General features: G+C 38.8%; 1 protein-coding gene across 3 annotated transcripts in view; it reads right to left on the reverse strand.

Moving 5' to 3' along the window:
* ITGA1 (integrin subunit alpha 1) overlaps window positions 1-18,345 on the reverse strand; it is a 162,055-nt gene that overhangs the window by 70,163 nt on the left and 73,547 nt on the right. For all 3 annotated transcript variants that reach the window (XM_015073711.3, XM_053200747.1, XM_053200755.1), the window contains one exon: window positions 2,657-2,805. In XM_015073711.3, coding sequence (XP_014929197.1) covers window positions 2,657-2,805 — 149 coding nt within the window. The remainder of the gene's footprint in view (window positions 1-2,656; window positions 2,806-18,345) is intronic.

Here is an 18,345-nt window from a genome sequence, read left to right on the forward strand (position 1 = left end):
CTGAGCTGAGGAGGGGAGCTGGGGGAAAACAGGAGTATGGGGGAAAATCAGACATGGTCATAAAAGACTGCAGACAGTTGTGGTCTGACTCAGCGATAAAGCAGGGCTATGGAGGACAAAAGGGGCTGGAGTAGCTATGAAAAATTTGGTCTGAACTAGGTTTTAGGACACAGGCTGCTGGGGATGGGGTGGGAGAAGGTGGCACGGAGAGAAAGGGAAATGCTATGGCCTAACTGCAAAGAAAGGAGTTTTTATTTAATTCAAAAAGCATTTATGGAAAGAGCTGAAAGAGAAGGGAACTTAAATTCTTGTTTGTTTTGTGCTTCTTCACAGGCGCGTGCGTGCGCACACACACACACACACACACAGAGGCACACTTTCCCTGTATTATTTTCTTTTACTCAACTCACTTCCCTCTCTTGAGTCAAGTAAGTTTATTTGGAATGAAACAATGAAAGGGTTTCATATAATATTTTTTTTGATTTTGGTATAAAATGCAGCAATTGTTGTACTGAATGCTCCTTTTAAATATTTTAGTTTGGTCGTGAGGGCAAATACCTGCAGTTTGGAATATGCCAAAAAACATTTCTCTTAAACCAACCTTCCAAATGGTTTGCACAATACACATTAGTTGTACCTTAGGTACACAGTAAATGTACAATAGTAGGTATCTTGTGAGCAGGAGAGAAAATCCCAGTGATGTGGGCAAAGGGATTTTTATCTGTGATTATTTCTCTTTAAAAAGACTGAAGGCAAATATGAGAAGATATTAACAACTGTTGATTTGTTTGGTGAGTACATAGGATTTTTTTGTTTGCTTTCTTTTACATTTTTGATTTTTCTTAAAAATTTCAAAATAAAGGAGAAGCTATTAAAAAAAACAACAACTGATCACTAAGGAACTGCATATTTCTGCCCTCTACACTAAACAGGTAGATGTCCAACTTCTTTATATGTACAAAGGTGAAAACAGATGTTAAAGACTAGTCTTTCAGACATGGATATCACATATGATTCAACCCTTTTTGTGGTCTTAATTCTCTAGAGGATCACCAAAACTTCCTACTTCTTACAAAGATACAGGTCATTACTGAATGAACCTCAGCTGATGGAGATAATTAAAAGACATTTCTTAAGGAAAATCTGCTAGATCTAAACAAGGGTTGGTTTTATATAATGTAAAACTAGCCACTGGCAGAACTCTTGAGTAGGGTCTTTCTGTTTCAAATATCTTCAGCAAATTGCCCTTGACCCCCAAATACTACCATCCAATGAAAATAGAAGTAAAGGATTCTAAAAAATTAAAAATATTGTTTGCAATTGGCCCTGCTAGAAAGGAATAAACAGCAATTAAAAATATGCTTCAATGTGAAAAAAGAATGTACAAGGATACTGAGTAATACCGCTATGGAGTTTTATTTATATACAAAACTCATTAAACTGTGTGCCCTACAGCTAGACCCTTTGTGAAACATGTAGGCAAAAACCATATAGGGTTATGGTATTTAGAGTGGTATTTACGCAGGAGCAAAGCAGCCAGAATATTTCTTCAGTTAGTTTTCAAAGATGAATATTCATTCTTAAGTGGTTGCCTTTAGAAAATACACAGCTCCCTACAGACTCAGAGCTTTCAAAGAATACTTTGATTTACTTTGAATGTGCGGTCACATTTAGTCAATTATTTAAGAAGGTGCATTCAGCACACCTCAACATGTGCACTCTCTGTGCATGCAAATTGGTGATCTGAAAGGCAGGTAAATGTAAAATTACCCCATCTGTTTGTGGTTATTTTCTCTTGAGTCCCATATAACTAGAACCACATGCTTCTCTAACACTTAGGGGCCTAATGCTGCACATAAAATCTCAGTTATTCAGAATATCCATATTAACTATTTTAACCCCCTTAAAATACTGATCTTAGCAGACAAGTGAAGTGAGAGAATGGGTAATTAGTTCTTTAAAATCAGATGAGGGTCCAGAAGTTGAAGACACGTAACAGAAGGATCCTTAGTATTAGTCACATTACTTATTAGATCTCCTGTGATTTTGGTATTGTTTAGTTTTTGATCAGAACCTTACTCGCTTTAAAGGCGACTCATGAATGAAACAGCAAAAGATGGGAGTTGCATGCAATTGGGAACGATATAGAAAATAAAATGTTCTACATTGTGATCAAAGGACAGTTCTGTTACAGTTCTCTTACTTGAGAGCTTCAATAACCCTAAATTAGGTACTGTAAAATTATGGACATACTAGGATATAAATACATATTGAGTAGAAGTGGATGAATATTAATCCTCTTTTTTAAAAAATGGGGTTTCTAGAAGCTGTAAACAAAGAACAAAGGGAAAATATATTCACTAATAATTTGTCTTAGCACCCAAGAACATGATGCATTAGACTACAGTAGTTTTTATGACTGATTTTCCATGACTTAAACCTTTAGAATAACAGGAAAGACAAGAAGGGCAGGGAGACTATGTTGTAGAAAAACTTGATCCTATAACTATTAGCTAACTGGCGGAATCCAGTTTTTTAAAAAGATGACTTTAAATATTGCCAAGATAAATGCTCAATCAACACTCGAAAGGGCTTGATTGTGAACAGTTGGTCATGTGTAGTTTTTTTACCTTGGTCTATTTTTTAATCCACATACCTGGCTGTGTCTATCCCAAGGGCTGTCATAGTCTGGCGGCCACCTCTCTGGATTATTTTATTTGCTGCAACAAGTACCTCTTCCGTTGATGAGTACTTATTGAGGTTGAACTCATGGGTTACATTTTCTCCATACTGTACAATTCCAACCTGAAATACCAAGCCATTGTGAGTTAACCATCTAGCAATATTCCATTTCAATTTTCTTTAGTTTAAACATGTAGATCAGATGTCATACATTTTTGTCTTTTAGATAGTTCAAAAATTCATCAGTATACAAATCCTTCCAACAGAAATAACCACTGCCACTTGTGGATATTCGTAGCCCAAGGAACAAGAATGAAAGTGCTGTTGTTAAACTTCTTAAACAATTGGTTTATCTCTGCAATAGTTTCTACTGAATGACTCTGGCAAGCCTTGAGGGGTAGAAGATACAATGCACTGACATGCTCTGTGCCTTCATGGAGCTTCTAAATGAGAGAGAGAGAGAGACAGAGAGAGAGAGAGAGACAGAGAGACAGAGAGACAGAGAGAGAGAGAGAGAGAGAGAGAGAGGAAATCAGAGAGAGAGAGAGAGAGAGAGAGAGAGAGAGAGAGAATCAGAGAGAGAGGGAGATTCAACACACAATCATTCCAATGCATGTTCAATTGCAAACTATGGAGAGAGGGCTGAAATGGAAAAGCTGTTTAGCAAGTAAACCTAGGGCCCTACTTCAAAATGGGGGGTTAGGGAAGGCCTCTTCGAAGTGATATTCAAATTGATACTGAAAGGTGCAAGGAGGGTGGAGACCTGTCCTGGATGGAGACAGAGTGAGAGGATGGATCCACACAAGGGCAATTGGTATGTGAAGAAGCTGAGATGAGAAAAAAGTAGGGATATCCTGAGAACAGAAAGAAAGTCAGTAAGCCTGGACTAGGCTGTGAGGGGAAGTGAAACCAGATGAGGCTGGATGAGTAGTAAGTGGGGCATGTATCTGGGGAGGGCACACATGTGCTTCAGGCTTTATCTAGCTCAGGCATAGCTTCCATTTCTCTCACACCAGCCCTTCTCCCCACCACCCCTTTTCTTGTTCAGTCTTCCCTTCTTTCTACCTTCCTCCTTTCATTCCCTCCTTTGCACAGATAGGATAACGTGGGCAGCTAACTGCAGAGCCATCATGGAGCAAAATGATACATAGGGTAAAGTGACACCAGATTGGATTTCCCTTGCTCTGTATTCCTCCCCTCTCCCTTACAGATGCCCATTTTTCTTATCCTTTTTCTATACCTTCTTTTAAATATTGATGTGAACCAATAGATCAATCTACATCAAGAATTGTGAGTGAAGATAACTTTTTGTTTAATTTCCCACCCCAAAATGAGAAATTCAGAAATTCTATACCCAAATGAATGTCTTTTTAATGTAGAAATTCTGGGCACTTCATTTCTTGGGTCCTGGGGAAGCATTTTGAGACAAGGCTGCCTTCTTGCTAAGGCAATTGCCTAGTTTGCTCAGTGGTAAAGTTGTCTCTAGTGCTTTTTTCATACCCATCCTATTTACAATTCTGATCTTACTTCCAAGTGGCATGAAGGTTCAGCATCTACCTTCCAGCCTCCCTTGAGGATGTTACAGTTGTCAGAAATCTTTAATTACATGTCTGACTCATAGATACATTTCCACAGCTGGGTCTTCTTTGAAACCAGAAGAATATTCTGGCATTTGCAGAAACCAACAAGACTACCTTCTAATTTAAAATAATCTTTATCATCTTTGAGCCACCTTCTAGAGTACACTAGACGTCTTAAAGCAATTACACCATTATGCTTAAATAAGAATAGTATCCTATATTTTTAATGCCTTTTGAAAAGCTTTCCCCTAATTTATTCAGATTATAATAACATTAATTGGTATCACATCTTATAAATGAGAAATTTAAGTTTAAAATATTCCTCACAGTGAAAGGGCAGAAAAGAGTCTAGTCTAAGATGTGAATCTTTTATCCCAGGGCTTTTTCCATCAGTCTACTTCCTCTCTACAGAAATACACCTCCCTGAACTCCCTGAATTCTGTGTCGCCTCATCCTACTAGTTTCTGCTAAATGCTGCTGCCATTGATGAATTGTTACTTGATGAATTCAATGAGCTATCTAGCTAATTGAGATCTACTGGAGAATATAATACAAGTAAAGCAAACAAACAAGCATCATATTTTAAAAATAGAAACAGAACACATTAATCATTCCTTAGAGTTGTTTAGTTGGGTATAGGATAAATAAGAAAAAGACAGCATACGTAAGTGTAAGATAAGGTATATAATAAGCTGACTGAACATGCAATCCCTCAATCTATGTCCAGGATATCCCTGCTCTTCTATGAATATATCTTTCACTGAATATCTGTCACCATCAGTCCCAAAGCCGTGTGCTCTTATAATTGGAATAAAGATGACCAAAAGTCCTTTTGGAAATATAAGCAGGCTACAACCAACTAATTATGCTAAATAAATAAACAAATAAATGGATGAGGATACACTCAAAATCCAATTCAGGTTATTTCCTTGAATCATAATTAAGTGTTATGGATAGTTATCTATTACTCTCAACACAGATTTAAAATTATTCTCCCAATGACCCTCATAGGTTTTAATTAGTAATCTAGGCAGACACTGTATAATTATTAAGGGAAACCATGAAGGTTCAACATTGTCTTTGTGTATAGAAATGTTCAGTATAAATAAAAGTAAAATGATTTTGCAACTTAGATAAACATTATGCTTATTTTTTGGTACCAAGGTGAATAAATGCTGCTGTGGAAGTTAATTGCTCATCTATTCAGGACATCTTACAGAGTTTCTTTGTTTTTATTTCCCTTTGTTTTTGTTTGATCAGGCAGGAGGCTAAAGAACTTTGAAAACTGTCATTCCTGTCATTATTCTTGGACATTTTACTACTTGAGTGAATCTACTGAACACTGTAGTCTCTCATTTGGATAAAATCTTGAACAATCTAGTCTTATTTCTTTGACTTCCTCATCTTTAGTAATCTTTTCCTCTACATCACCTATGTCATCCACTCTCAAGGTCTTATCCTTGACCTTGTCAACTGGAAAAACTGCAGCACCTCAATCTCAATTTCAAGTGTTTTACCATTAACTTGAGCTCATTTATGTCTGTCACCAATTCCTTCACCATATCAAGACTTGCAATTAATTCAGAGATCCTACTTTTTTTTTGTCCCTAGCTTAGATTCCATGGTCCATCACCACAATCATTTACTTGCAAACTTTAACTCCTTTAACCTTTTTTCCCCTCCATTAACTCACATGGCTAACCTCCAACTCTGGTTAAGTCCAAATATCTCCTTTACTTCTGTGCTTCTGTGACTTCAATTGTTTCTACACAAAAATCACACAAATTGTAGACTGGTCTCACTTTAAAGTTATGGCCATGAATCTCAAATGTGGTTGCACATAACACTGCTCGACAGTCCTACTCCTTTGTACTAATGAGCGTATTTTGCTCCCATTTATTGAGTACAATCAAATTCTGGTCATAAACTATTAACTCTTCAGGAAAAAGACAGTATCACATTGATACATGGGGAGGAGTTCACACGAGAAGAGGAAGAATTTATGCCAATTAAACAAGGCTGCTTTGTGCCATAATATTTGACATTTCAAAATACTTTACATATTTTATAAAACCTACTATGGACTATTGGATTATCTGGACACCAGGAACAGCAGAAAAATTTTAGCCTCTTGGTAGTCAGAAATCAGTGCTTTATACCTTCTCTCTCTCTCTCTCTCACTGTCTTTCTCTACCTACTTAACATATATCTCACTTCTATAAGTTTATTCTTTAGATAACTTGTAACTGTCAGTTGCCTCACCCTTTCTTTATACTTTGCCTCTAACACTCCACATGAGTCTCTTCAGATGACCGTCTGCCCTTGGATTGCTAGATCTGCTTTGTTCCAAAGGTTCAAAGAGCGAGGAGTGCCTGGAAATTTTTTCCTTTATTGCCTTTTGCCAAGCTCCACAGGCAATGCCTGAGTACAGACAGTGAAAGACCAGCCCCTTGACTCAGATTAGCTGAAGGCCTTGATTTCACCTGAAATCACACCCTTGGTTCTTCTCAGTTGTTACTCTGTTTTGCTCCCCCAAATCTCTTACTATTTTCTTTTAAAAGCACTCCCTTAGTAAATCACTGTCACTTGGCTCCTTTTCTCAGGGTTTGCTTCTGGGAAACCAGACTTAAGGCAGCTATTATCTGTGTTTCTGCATTTCTTCCTTGGCTCAGGCCAGACCTCACTTCACTCAACCTGGACCGTGGCAATAGTTGGTCTTTCCGCTGTTGGTCTTCCTCCTATTTTCATTCTCCTCAGCTCCATCTCCTCAGCTCTTACATAAATAAATGTAAGGCTAGCTGCCTTGAAATTCTGCTTACATAACATCCTTATTCAAAAATCTCCACTAACTCTCCATTGCCTACATCAACGACTTTAAAATACACTCTAAATGGAATTTTTATTCTACTTAAAATAGAAAACAGATAAAACTTGAAGCTGCTCCTTGGAAATACAAGACCTGTAAGGTAAACTTCAGTTTTCTTCCCCTGACCTGCAGTCACTCAACAGCCTTTCTAGTTCTCCCACGTCTTCAGGACTCCCCAGTATGAACCCTGTCCCTACCAAGTGCCTTTCCTCATCCCTCCAACAAAGCTAAGTTCTATCCATTCTGGAAGATCCAGTACAAAGAGTCACTTTCTCTGCAAAACTTTTCCCACCTAGTCGCCAGTCTAGCTTACTGATCTTCCCCTTCTCTAACCCCTGAAGCAAACTTGTCTGTTTTGCTCCTGGGAGTACTGTATTCTTCTGAACTTCTTTGTATGCATGCTTTATCTCCCAACTGCATTATATATAGGAGCAAGCAGGGCTAAGGAGCATGGACTATGTCATAGCTTTTGGTACTCTCTTATCCCATGCTGCTGTTTTGCTTTGCTTATGATTGACCCTCATACATTCTTACTAGATGACTGTAACATTTCACATAAGACTGAGATAGCAGGGAAATAATGATAAGCAGAAAAAGAGAGACATAAAGATGTGTGGGAAATGAGAAGACTGGGGGCAGTGGAATCTCAAATCTCAGGGAAATGACGCTCAGTGTAGGTCTCTGGCTGATAGTGGGCTGCATAGTTCCTTACGAATCAGACAGAATAAGGCCTGCTGTGTCTTTTCCAGAAAAGGGTGGCATTCATTGATTTTCATCACAGGAAAATGGTCAAATCACAAAGCAAACACATGTAACACTTTGCTGAGTATTAACGGGACCCAGTTAATAAATCAGTTTTAGTCCCAGCTTAGGGTATAAGTTAAGGCAGGTAACACAGATTTATACTTGATACTATGTGCAACAGAATCAAATAAGGATGATAATGAAATAACAAGATAAAAAGTTAGCCAAGTGAGGCATACAGATTTTGAGGAGGCAGGAGGACAGAAGTACAAGTACATTTATTGTCTCACAGTGAAAGGGCTCATGGAGGGAGGAAGATGCAGTCCCCTTAGTAGGTACCCAGGTAAAGAACAGACGGTGGGTTTACAAATGTAGAATAGAGAAAGCAAAGCAGTCTTGAGTGGAGAATATGTCAAAAATTATAAGGAACTGAAATCATTCTAGGAACTGAGAAAAAGAAAAATGGCCAATAATCATCATATCTGACTTGAGGCAGCCAGTTGTGTTGGAATGATACAAAAACCAGAGCGTAGAAGTTAAGTAGAGACTGCTGAGGAGTAATGGAGATGGAAAGACTCTAGGCATGTTTGCTGAATGGAAATAAATAAGCAGGGATGGCAGCTAAAAGAAGCAACCAGCTAGATGTGAGCTTTCTTGAAGAGAAAATGGAAAAAGAGCAGCTTAGGGCATTAGTAAAACAGCATGGGAAGATAGGAACAAAATACTCTTATAAAGAGTAGAACAAGGAGAGCCTAGGTGGCTCAGTCATTTAAGCATCTGACTTGGGCTCAGGTCATGATCTCGTGGCTCCTGAGTTCGAGCCCCACGTCTGAGCCCCTTGTAGGGCACTGTGCTGACAGCTCAGAGCCTGGAGCCTGCTTCAGATTCTGTGTCTCCCTCTTTCTCCCCCTCCCCCACCTGCGCGCGCACGCGCGCGCGCGTTCTCTTTCTCTCAAAAATAAACATTTAAAAAAAGACAGTAGAACAAGTACAACAGTCACTTTTCAGAGACAACTGGAAAGGAAGCCTGTACTTCCTAGGGAGACACAGTTTGAACTTCCTGATTAAGTAGAACAAAAGATATAGGTATGTAATTAAATCTAAGACCAAAGAGAACTAAGATTCAGGCTATCACATAAATCAGGCACACAACTGATAGAGGATTCTGTTATACGAACCAGAGGTTTGTAACATTTATTCAAAACCACTTAAGCATGAGATTTACAATCCTTCTTCAGCTAAGCCATGAGCTAATATTCCCTGACCCCTTTTCTAGGGAGTAGTACTAGCACCCTCTGTATGTTACTCGCTATGATTTTTAAAGAATTCCATGGTCAAGTAATCTTGAAAAACAATGGGTAACACAAAGTTAACATGTATCTTTACAGCACGGGGTCCCTTCTCTCTCTCTCTCTCTCTCTCTCTCTCTCTCTCTCTCTGTCTCTCTCGGTCTCTCCCTTTATCTCTTTGTCTGCCTCTCTTTCTCCTTCTGCTATTTATATTAAGTAAAAAAAAAAATGCCACAAATTTCAAATGCAAAAGGCCAAGGCTTTCTCTTCTGTTCCCAGTTGCTCTACTCTGATTCATAAGCAAATTTTTTTGAAAATGCTCTGAGTCTTTAATATGAAAATATGCATTGTGAGTCATGAATTGAAAGACCTGATATATTTTATTCCTATTTAAGGGAATATTTTGGGGGAAGAACATATTTAACACCTCAAGCAACATAATTTAGAAAACATTGCTTTACAACATTGAGCTACCTCCTCGTAAAGATCAAATAATTGTTCTGCCTCATTCACCTTTGTTATATTCATGATACACTATCATTATAGTACTCATCCAAATATAAGATTTTACCTCATTTCTAAGTTGGAAGTATTTTGGGCTCAGGGACAAAGTTACAGTTTTTTTTTTTAATTGCCCATGACACCTAGCTTAATACTTAATCAAGAAGTCACTTCATATATATCTGCTGAGTTACAATGAATTTATTACGTGGATGGTTTTCATTTCTTTTAGGGAGTAGAGAAGAAAGAGGAAGAAAGTGAATGTGAGAAATATAAATGAAATCACTGAAAGGAGGGCCTTCTTATTTTTTTTTCATGAAATTCAAGTAACAACAGAATGACAAAGAAGTTTAAGAAAGAGAAGTATGTAAAATAGCTATTAAGTATATTGAGTCAAAGAGTTATGAAGAAGTGGAATTATTTCCTCATTTAGAATTATATTCTAATACCTTGTATTGTTAAAGTTATAACAGCAGTTGCTAAATTTTAATTTATTTTTTAAAAATTGTTTTAATGTTTTATTTATTTTTGACAGAGAGACAGAACAAGAGCAGGGGAGGGGCAGAGAGAGAGGGAGACACAGGATCCGAAGCAGGCTCCAGGCTCTGAGCTGTCAGCACAGAGCCCGACACAGGGCTCGGACTCACAGACAGCGAGATCATGACCTAAACCGAAATCGGATGCTCAACCAACTGAGCCACCCAGGCGCCCCTTTAAATTTTAATTTCTAAAGCACAAACTAAGTTTCTGGGCTTTCCATTCAACAATTAACATTATCAACCCAGTGTCTTCTTTAGGGGAATAATGATAGGGTAAAACAATGAAGTGTTCTGTGGGAGATCCCCCATTGCTGAACATGAAAAGAGCTCAGGCTTTGTGTCTGGCCAATTTATATTTCCTTTAACCAAACTCTGGTGCAAAGCCTGCCCCCTACCACATGCTTCTAATGTGATTAAGTTGGAGTAAGAATGCAGTAATAATACAGACTGTAATCCCAGTGAACTGTCAGCATGGGCCATGTCAGCATGGGCCATTCTGAGGCTATGTTAGCCGTTTGTCACTGTGAAGGGAGGCATAAGTGAGACTGGATCATAAGGAAATTAAGTGAGTCCTCAGAAACATAAAGTTGATAGATGATAGATATAGGTCCTAGGAAAATGGTGTCTTAAGCTGCCTTCTTGGATGATGCTGTAATGAAATTGATCCAAGTTCAAAAATGCAAGGATAGGAGAGTACAAGTAAAGTTCTGAGAAGACTGTGGGAGCAATCAGCATGAGAGGTGAATGGGCCTGGGGCGGGAACACCTGCAAAGAAAAGTCTGGAACCTAACGTAAAGGGTGTTTGGGGGAGGTCCCCCACAAAGAATCACTTCTAGCTCAATGACTTCATGAAGTAGACTGAGAGAAAGAGGTCATTACAACAATGATTTTTAACACAAGGAGAAATGAAAAGTCCCAGCAATGAGATTTTTCCAACCCAAATGATCTACCTCCTATATGCTCAGCAACACATAAAACTCTAAACTGTATCCCATAAATAAAAGGATTAAGGCACAATGCTGTCAAAGTGGAATTCACAGTCTTCCAGGACAGACAGACACAGAAGCAAAAGATAGTGCTACTGAGTGATGAGAGCTGTAAGTGAAGGGTGAGTAGAACTTATGGGGACAGAGGGGAGGGGACTGTTTGTGGGAAGAGGGGTGGAAAGATCATGGAACGTGACAGAGACAGTGACACTGGAACTAAGTCACCTAGCACCTAGGGCTTGGGGTAGAGAAGGGCACTCTGGGGAGGGGCTCCTGTGGACACTGGCGATGTGTTCAGGGAAAGCGAGGGGAGGAGTGGCTGCAGAGCCAGAAGAGAGGCAAGAAGGCACCAGGGAGGCAGGCGGCAGTGGGAATGAGTGGCGCCAGGTGACAGATGCTTTCCAATCCACTGGGGAGCTTGGATATTACTCAGCAGGCAAAGACAGGAGATTTTTACCCAGGGAAATTCTATGACCTGAATTTTACCTTGGAAAGATAGCTCAGGGATGGAGGTAGGGGAGAATGCAGATTGGGTGGCTAGAGAAGATTCACCTTATTCACAGTACTGCTGTCAGATACTATAGCCTGATTGACAAGGATTCAACTGCAAGGTGCCTTCAGGCTTCTATTTAGACTTCAAAACAACGAATAAGGCTTCAGGGGAAATGGCCATAAAACGTGCAGTAAAAAGAAAGATAAATAATATTCCTAAAATTTAATTAATCTCTCTCTTTCATTTTGCCTGGTTTAATGCTATGCTGTGCTTTTGATAGCAACAATCTAGACATTGTTCCATTAGTATATTTCACTTTTATATCAAGCCTCACAATTTACTGGTTTTATTTAGGGTAATGCACTCGTATTTGGCATATTTATATCATTCTCATTTATTATTAAAAGCAGTGTTATGTTTAGGTATTGAGGATCGATAAGACCTCCACAACGTTTATACCATCATATCATTTATGGCAAGCTCAGAGTGTTTCAGGTTTGTTTTTATAGGTGGTTTTTTTTTTAAAGGCAATTTTATAGCCTTTACTCTGTCTTGGGTAAAAAAATTGGTTGACAAAAATTCCTTCACTATGTTTGCAAAAGTCTTAATGGGACCACACAGAAACCTGTACGAAACTTTGAGTAGCTATTTGGAGTTGATGTTTTTGTCACTTATGCTGCGTCCCCTAATGTACGCTGATTGTCATGTGGAAACTTCAATGCAAGTTTAAGTTTTCCTTCTTTCTCCCTTCCTCTCTGTTTGTTTTTTCCTTTGTGGAGTTGACAATTCCTTTCATTTCTTTGCAACTATCTTTCAACACATGCAATTACTAAATGACAAATCTATGGATGCAGACAATAGGCCATCATATTTTACCTTTACCTGTTGTACTAAGTGTATGGCCATAATCAATAATCAATACAGTACACAAGAATTCATGAGGTGTAATCAGAATGACGTGATTTTTTTTTGGCTCGTGATCCCTTTAACATTCATTTATGGTGAAGTTCTTCTATTCTCCCTGGATAGAAAGATAAGTGTCTTAATAGTTTTAAAATATCTATTACAAAAGAAAAGACCTATATAATTGATCCTTGAACAACACGGGTTTGAACTGTGCGGGTCCACTTATACATGAATTTTTTGGGTAAATACAGTGTAGTACTGTAAATGTATTCTCTCTTTATGATTTTCTTTTTTAAAAGTTTATTTGTTTTCGAGACAGAGAGAGAAAGAGAGAGAGAGCAAGACAGTGAATGGGGGAGGGGCAGAGAGAGAGGGAATACAGAGGATCCCAAGTAGGCTCTAAGCTGTCAGCGCAAAGCCCAATGTGGCTAGATCTCCCTAATAGTAAGGTCATCACCTGAGCCAAAATCAACAGTCAGAAGCTTAGCTGACTGAGCCACCCAAGCGCCCCTTCTTTATGATTTTCATAATAGCATTTTCTTTTCTCTAGCTTACTTTATTGTAGAATATGGCATATAATACATAAAACATACAATATGTGTTAATCCACTGCTATGTTATTGGCAGGGCTTTCAGTCAACAGTAGGCTATTAGTAGTTAAGTTCTGGGGGAGTCAAAGTTATATGCAGATTTTTGACTGCACAGCAAGTCAGTGCCCCTAACCTTCACATTATCCTAGAGTCAACTGTATTTTTTTTTTAATTTTTAATGTTTATTTATTTTTGGGAGCTAGAGAGAGAGAGTGAGCAGGGGAAAGGCAGAGAGAGAGGGAGACACAGAATCCAAAGGAAGCTGCAGGCTCTGTGCTGGCAGCACAGAGCCCAACATGGGGCTCGAAATCACGAGCCATGAGATCATGACCTGAACCGAAGCTGGAAACTCAACCGACTGAGCCACCACCAAGGCACCCCGAGTCAATTGTATTTTAATGTAGGTCATACCACATGAAATTGCTGTATTTGTAGGTCAAAAATGATCAAATAGCAACAATTTCATATGGTTCAACCTAGATTAAAACACACTCTAGGAGACAAAATATCAAAGTTGATTCATAGTACGTCTTCTCCCCTCACTAAGCCTTTCAGGAGATGAGAAGCATGTAGTTGAGAAAGCGGCATAGGTGGCTGTTTCTTTCTTTGTTTCTTTACTCATCTCCCCTTAGATTGTTAACTGTAGTCTCTGACCTCTCCGGGGACAGGGGTAATGGAGATAAATAAAGGGTATAGGAATTTTTACTTGACCAGTGCTATCCTGAGATGGATCAGGTGCTACCAGGTGCTAACAACTTTCTTGTGGGTTCTCTGCAGATTTCTCTTCACCTACTTCCTTGTCTGAGTGAATACATGTCACTACTGCCCTCATCAGGGATATCTTCGGCTTTTTTGTGCAGAAGTCTCTGCTCACCTCCAGAAGAGTCTGAGGGCAGGACCTAACATGACTCCGTGATGATCCATGAATATACACATTCTTTGTAATGACAGACCTTGGGACTGCAGGGAAATCTGACTGCAGCTACCTCTCATCTGACTTGCCTGTCAGCAGCTAGACAGCTGCTATCTTGCCCTTTAGGTATTTCAGGCAGGAGTGAAGCACTAGTCAACTGTGTGTCCCAACTTTAGAAAACACATCAAGCTCATTGTGTGAACCCACTGAAGCCTTTTTCACTAGGCCCTGCTTGCAGAGAAATCTTCTTCAGAAATCCTTTTAACTCCATTCTGAATTCCTTTATACCCTTGATATGGGTGAAGAGTCCTCCATCCATCTCTTAGCTTTCTATCTTGGCAGCTCCTTCTGGGTATTCTCCCTCACAGTTTGTTTTTACATCTTTCCCTTTCAGGAATGGAGGTAGGGAGGATAAGTTATGGGGAGGAAAAAATCCAGAAGCAGATTCTGCCAATCTTAGGGCAGAATTGGGTGTTGTAATTGAAAACAAACAAAAACAAAAGACATACACTCCCCCCCATACACACACACCCACCCCCCCCCCCCCACACACACATACACAAAACCTATTTAAATTATATTATAGTCAGTCAGGGAGGAAAATGGTTGTTAAAATAAATTGTGTTTTTGGAGAGAATTACTATAAGACCACATGAATGATAACCATGCTTTTCAGTACACATTTCTTTGAAGAGTATTTTTCCAAAAGTAAATATTTTTCCAAAATTTATATGAACAAATTTCTTTTCTGAATCCACTAAAGGAAGATCAAACTTTAAAGGGAATTTAAAGGTGTTAAGACCCTTTTCACCACTTCAGCAAAAGTGATGGCTTAGTAGTAAATATGTCCTTTTCAATCCCCTTCACTTAGAGAATAACTTATGAAACTAGTCATTAACACAACTTAAGTCAAAATAGAAAAAGATTAGAAAATACTAAAGTGTAAACACTAAAGCCCAAATATAAAAGTATTTAATAGAATATTAAAATGCCAGTTATAGAAAAAAAAGTCTCATTAAATGTTCACCTATCAGAAAAAATTTTAAAAAGCATTAATTATGATATACACACTTATTCAACAGGGTCTCATTACGAACCCACTCTGTCACAGCAAAGCACTGTCTGGCCAATGACAAGAATTAAAAGATGATATAAAGTCTGTATCTAGAGATGCAGCAGAAACACACACACACATCAATATATAATAATGCATTAGTCCTGTGTTTCTCAAACTTTAATGTGTTTAAGAATCATGTAGGTTGCTTACTTAAAATGCAGGCTCTATAGCCCCACTCTGAGAGACTGATTCTGAAATCTGGGGTACAGCCCAAGCACCTCAGGGATTTGGGAAGAGAAGTTCTATAAGCCTCTTTTGGAGAAACACTGCATTACAACAGAAGGTCTATGAGGGCAGTGGCTGTGTCTATCTTGTCTCTATGATTATCCAAGCCCCAGCACAGAGCCGAGTACATTGTAAACCCTCAGGAAACATACTTGAATAAATGAATGAAGGAGTATGGCTAAACTACACAATGAATGATACAAGCAAAATGTGACATAAAAATTCAGCCATTTAAGCAGCTCCTCTCTCTTTAGGAAGCAGGTTTCCCTGGGTGAAGTCAGTGGATACTACAAATGACTCAGTGCACAGGGTTGCATTTTGAAATCTTGCCCTTTGTGGAATCAGGTCCTGGAAACAAGTAACCTGACTCTTCTGCCTCAGAGTATGTTCGTTTCCCTCCCATAGTCTGGTAGCATCTGAACTCTAAGGGCTGGCCCCCATTCCTCTGAATAAAGTGATTGTTCTCCCCCCGCCGCCAAGAAAGGCTAGAATTGCACTGGTGGCTGGCAGAATAGCTCCTCTATTAGGACTTTCACTACAGAAATAGAAAATTAATTACAGTTCTAGTAGACAGAAACATCAAAACTATAGCAGAACAGGTTGAGCATATAAACAATTGATTGTTTACAAAACTGAGTTCTTTATAAAACTGAGTCATGGGCACAGAACCCCACTGAGGTGGTGATTATTTTTGTAAGATAGCCTTGTAGATTTCCTTCCTGGAGTTGTAGAGTAACTCCAAACATGTCACTGCTGCACTAATGTCCACAGATAGCTACAAATAAATAAACTTTTTTTTACATTGAAATAGATAAATTAATTTAAAAGTAAAATAAAATTTCCAGATGACTAAAAATATTAGAAATAACTAGAAAATATTCCAAGACTATTCTTAGCTTTGGAAAGAAAGGCTTGGATAAGGAAGTAGAATGGGGTGGACAAAACAGGTGGAAGGGAAGATTGGACATTATGGGGAAAGGCAGTAAAAGAGGGGAGAGCTGTGATCCAGCCATCTGGTCACAGGTATGTCAGTGCAGAGGACAGAGTGCCAAGGGGTCTGGCCAAGGAAGCTATGGGCAACCATGATGAGATAAAAAGGACCAGAAACCTACTATTTAGGGACATCAGACTGGACCAGCCCTGAAACTTCTCCAAACAGCTGAACTGCAGCTGGAAAGCTATGGTTTCTGATCTGTCATCAACAAGCAACTTACTTTATTTAACAAGTTACTTAGCCTCTCCTATCTCCTCCATAAATTGAGATTTGGGGCTAAAAGTCCTCTACAATTCCATCCAGCTTTAATTTTATAGCCCTATGAAACTGTATTTACCAAGGAGAGAAAAGATTGGGGAAGAGGGCAACAGAGGAAGGGAGAGGTCCTTAGCAGGGGGCAAAAAAAGGGTCCACGTGAAACATGTACCAGATGGAAAAGCAAGTCACAATTCTAGAATGGTCTTTTTTTTTTTTTAAGTTTATTATTTATTTTGAGAGAGACAGAGACAGTGCAAGTTGGGGAGGGGCAGAGAGACAATAAAGAGAATCCCAAGCAGGCTCTGCAGGGCCACATAGAGCCTGATGGGGAGCTTAAACCCACAAAGCCATGAGATCATGACCTGAGCTTGACTCTGATCATGACATGATCAAGAGTCAGATGCCTAACCAACTGAGCCATTCAGGCACCCCTCGAATGGTCTTTGAAAGGATGCAGGCTGCCTTATGCCCTGTATCAAGAAGAGATACCAAACTTCTGGTAATTCACTTGGGAAGACTAACTGCAGATGAGAAACTTGCATCCAGGAAAATTTACCTTTTGTGATGCATAAAAGTCTATTTTTCAAATAATTTTATACTGATTTCAAGATGTTCTTTATTGTCCAGAAGGATATACAAAGCCTTACTCCTCACCTAGATCTCACCTATTCATCCTTGGAACACAGCCATATGACATTTCACTTTGAGGTTTGCATCTACTTTGCAATTTTTAACTACCACCCTTTTGGGGAAATTCATTTTGTAAATGTGTGTGTGTGTGTGTGTGTGTGTGTGTGTGTGTGTGTGTGTATGTATGTATCTATCTATCTATACATACATTTATAGGCATATATATATATATATATATATATATATATATATATATACACAGAAGCATATACAAGCATATTATATGTGTGTGTGTGCGTGTGTGTGTGTGTGTGTAGTCATGTCCTGTACCAGGTGTGGGTGTGGCAAACAATGCAGTCAGACCACTTTTTCAGTGCCTCAGAAATTTCTCCAAAGTAGAGCTTCAGAGAGAAAAGGAAAGACACTGGTCTGCAGGTGCAGATCTAACATCTTCTTTGCTCTCCTGCAGCCCCCAAACCATGCAACAACCATTTGACTCTGACTCCAGTGCTAATTCCTGTTCTCAAGGCACTGACCTCACTCTGACATTTAATTTGCCTGTTATCCACTGTCTTCTCTGTATTTTAAGCCATATGGCTGTATAAGTTTAATCAGCATTAGATTAATTAAACCCAAATTCAGTGTCTAAAGTGGGAGAACCATGTGAGAAGCTTCACTTCATTTAATGGCAACAAAGAGAATGTGTTCAGAAACAGATACTCATGGGGAGAAAAAAAATATCCAGCTTAATGTAGCTAAAGCATCGAGCACTTGGATTTTGCTTAAGAAATTATTAAAGATGAGAAAAAATGGTCTTTAAGCGATATCCTGTGATCACTTACTAATTTACTTGTATAATATAAGAGAGGGGATTTAATGTGATGTGTTCTTTGGGATGTCAGATTAGTTTCCACCAATTCTGAAACCCTGTTCTGATATTACCGAAGCTGGCTACACTTACTTTATAAGTAAGAATTCAATTATGATTTATAGGGGATATTTTTCAAGAGCATCAGAAATGGCAGCTTTCAT

Source organism: Acinonyx jubatus, chromosome A1 (assembly GCF_027475565.1).
Source record: "Acinonyx jubatus isolate Ajub_Pintada_27869175 chromosome A1, VMU_Ajub_asm_v1.0, whole genome shotgun sequence".
In the NCBI taxonomy this organism is placed as follows: domain Eukaryota; kingdom Metazoa; phylum Chordata; class Mammalia; order Carnivora; family Felidae; genus Acinonyx; species Acinonyx jubatus.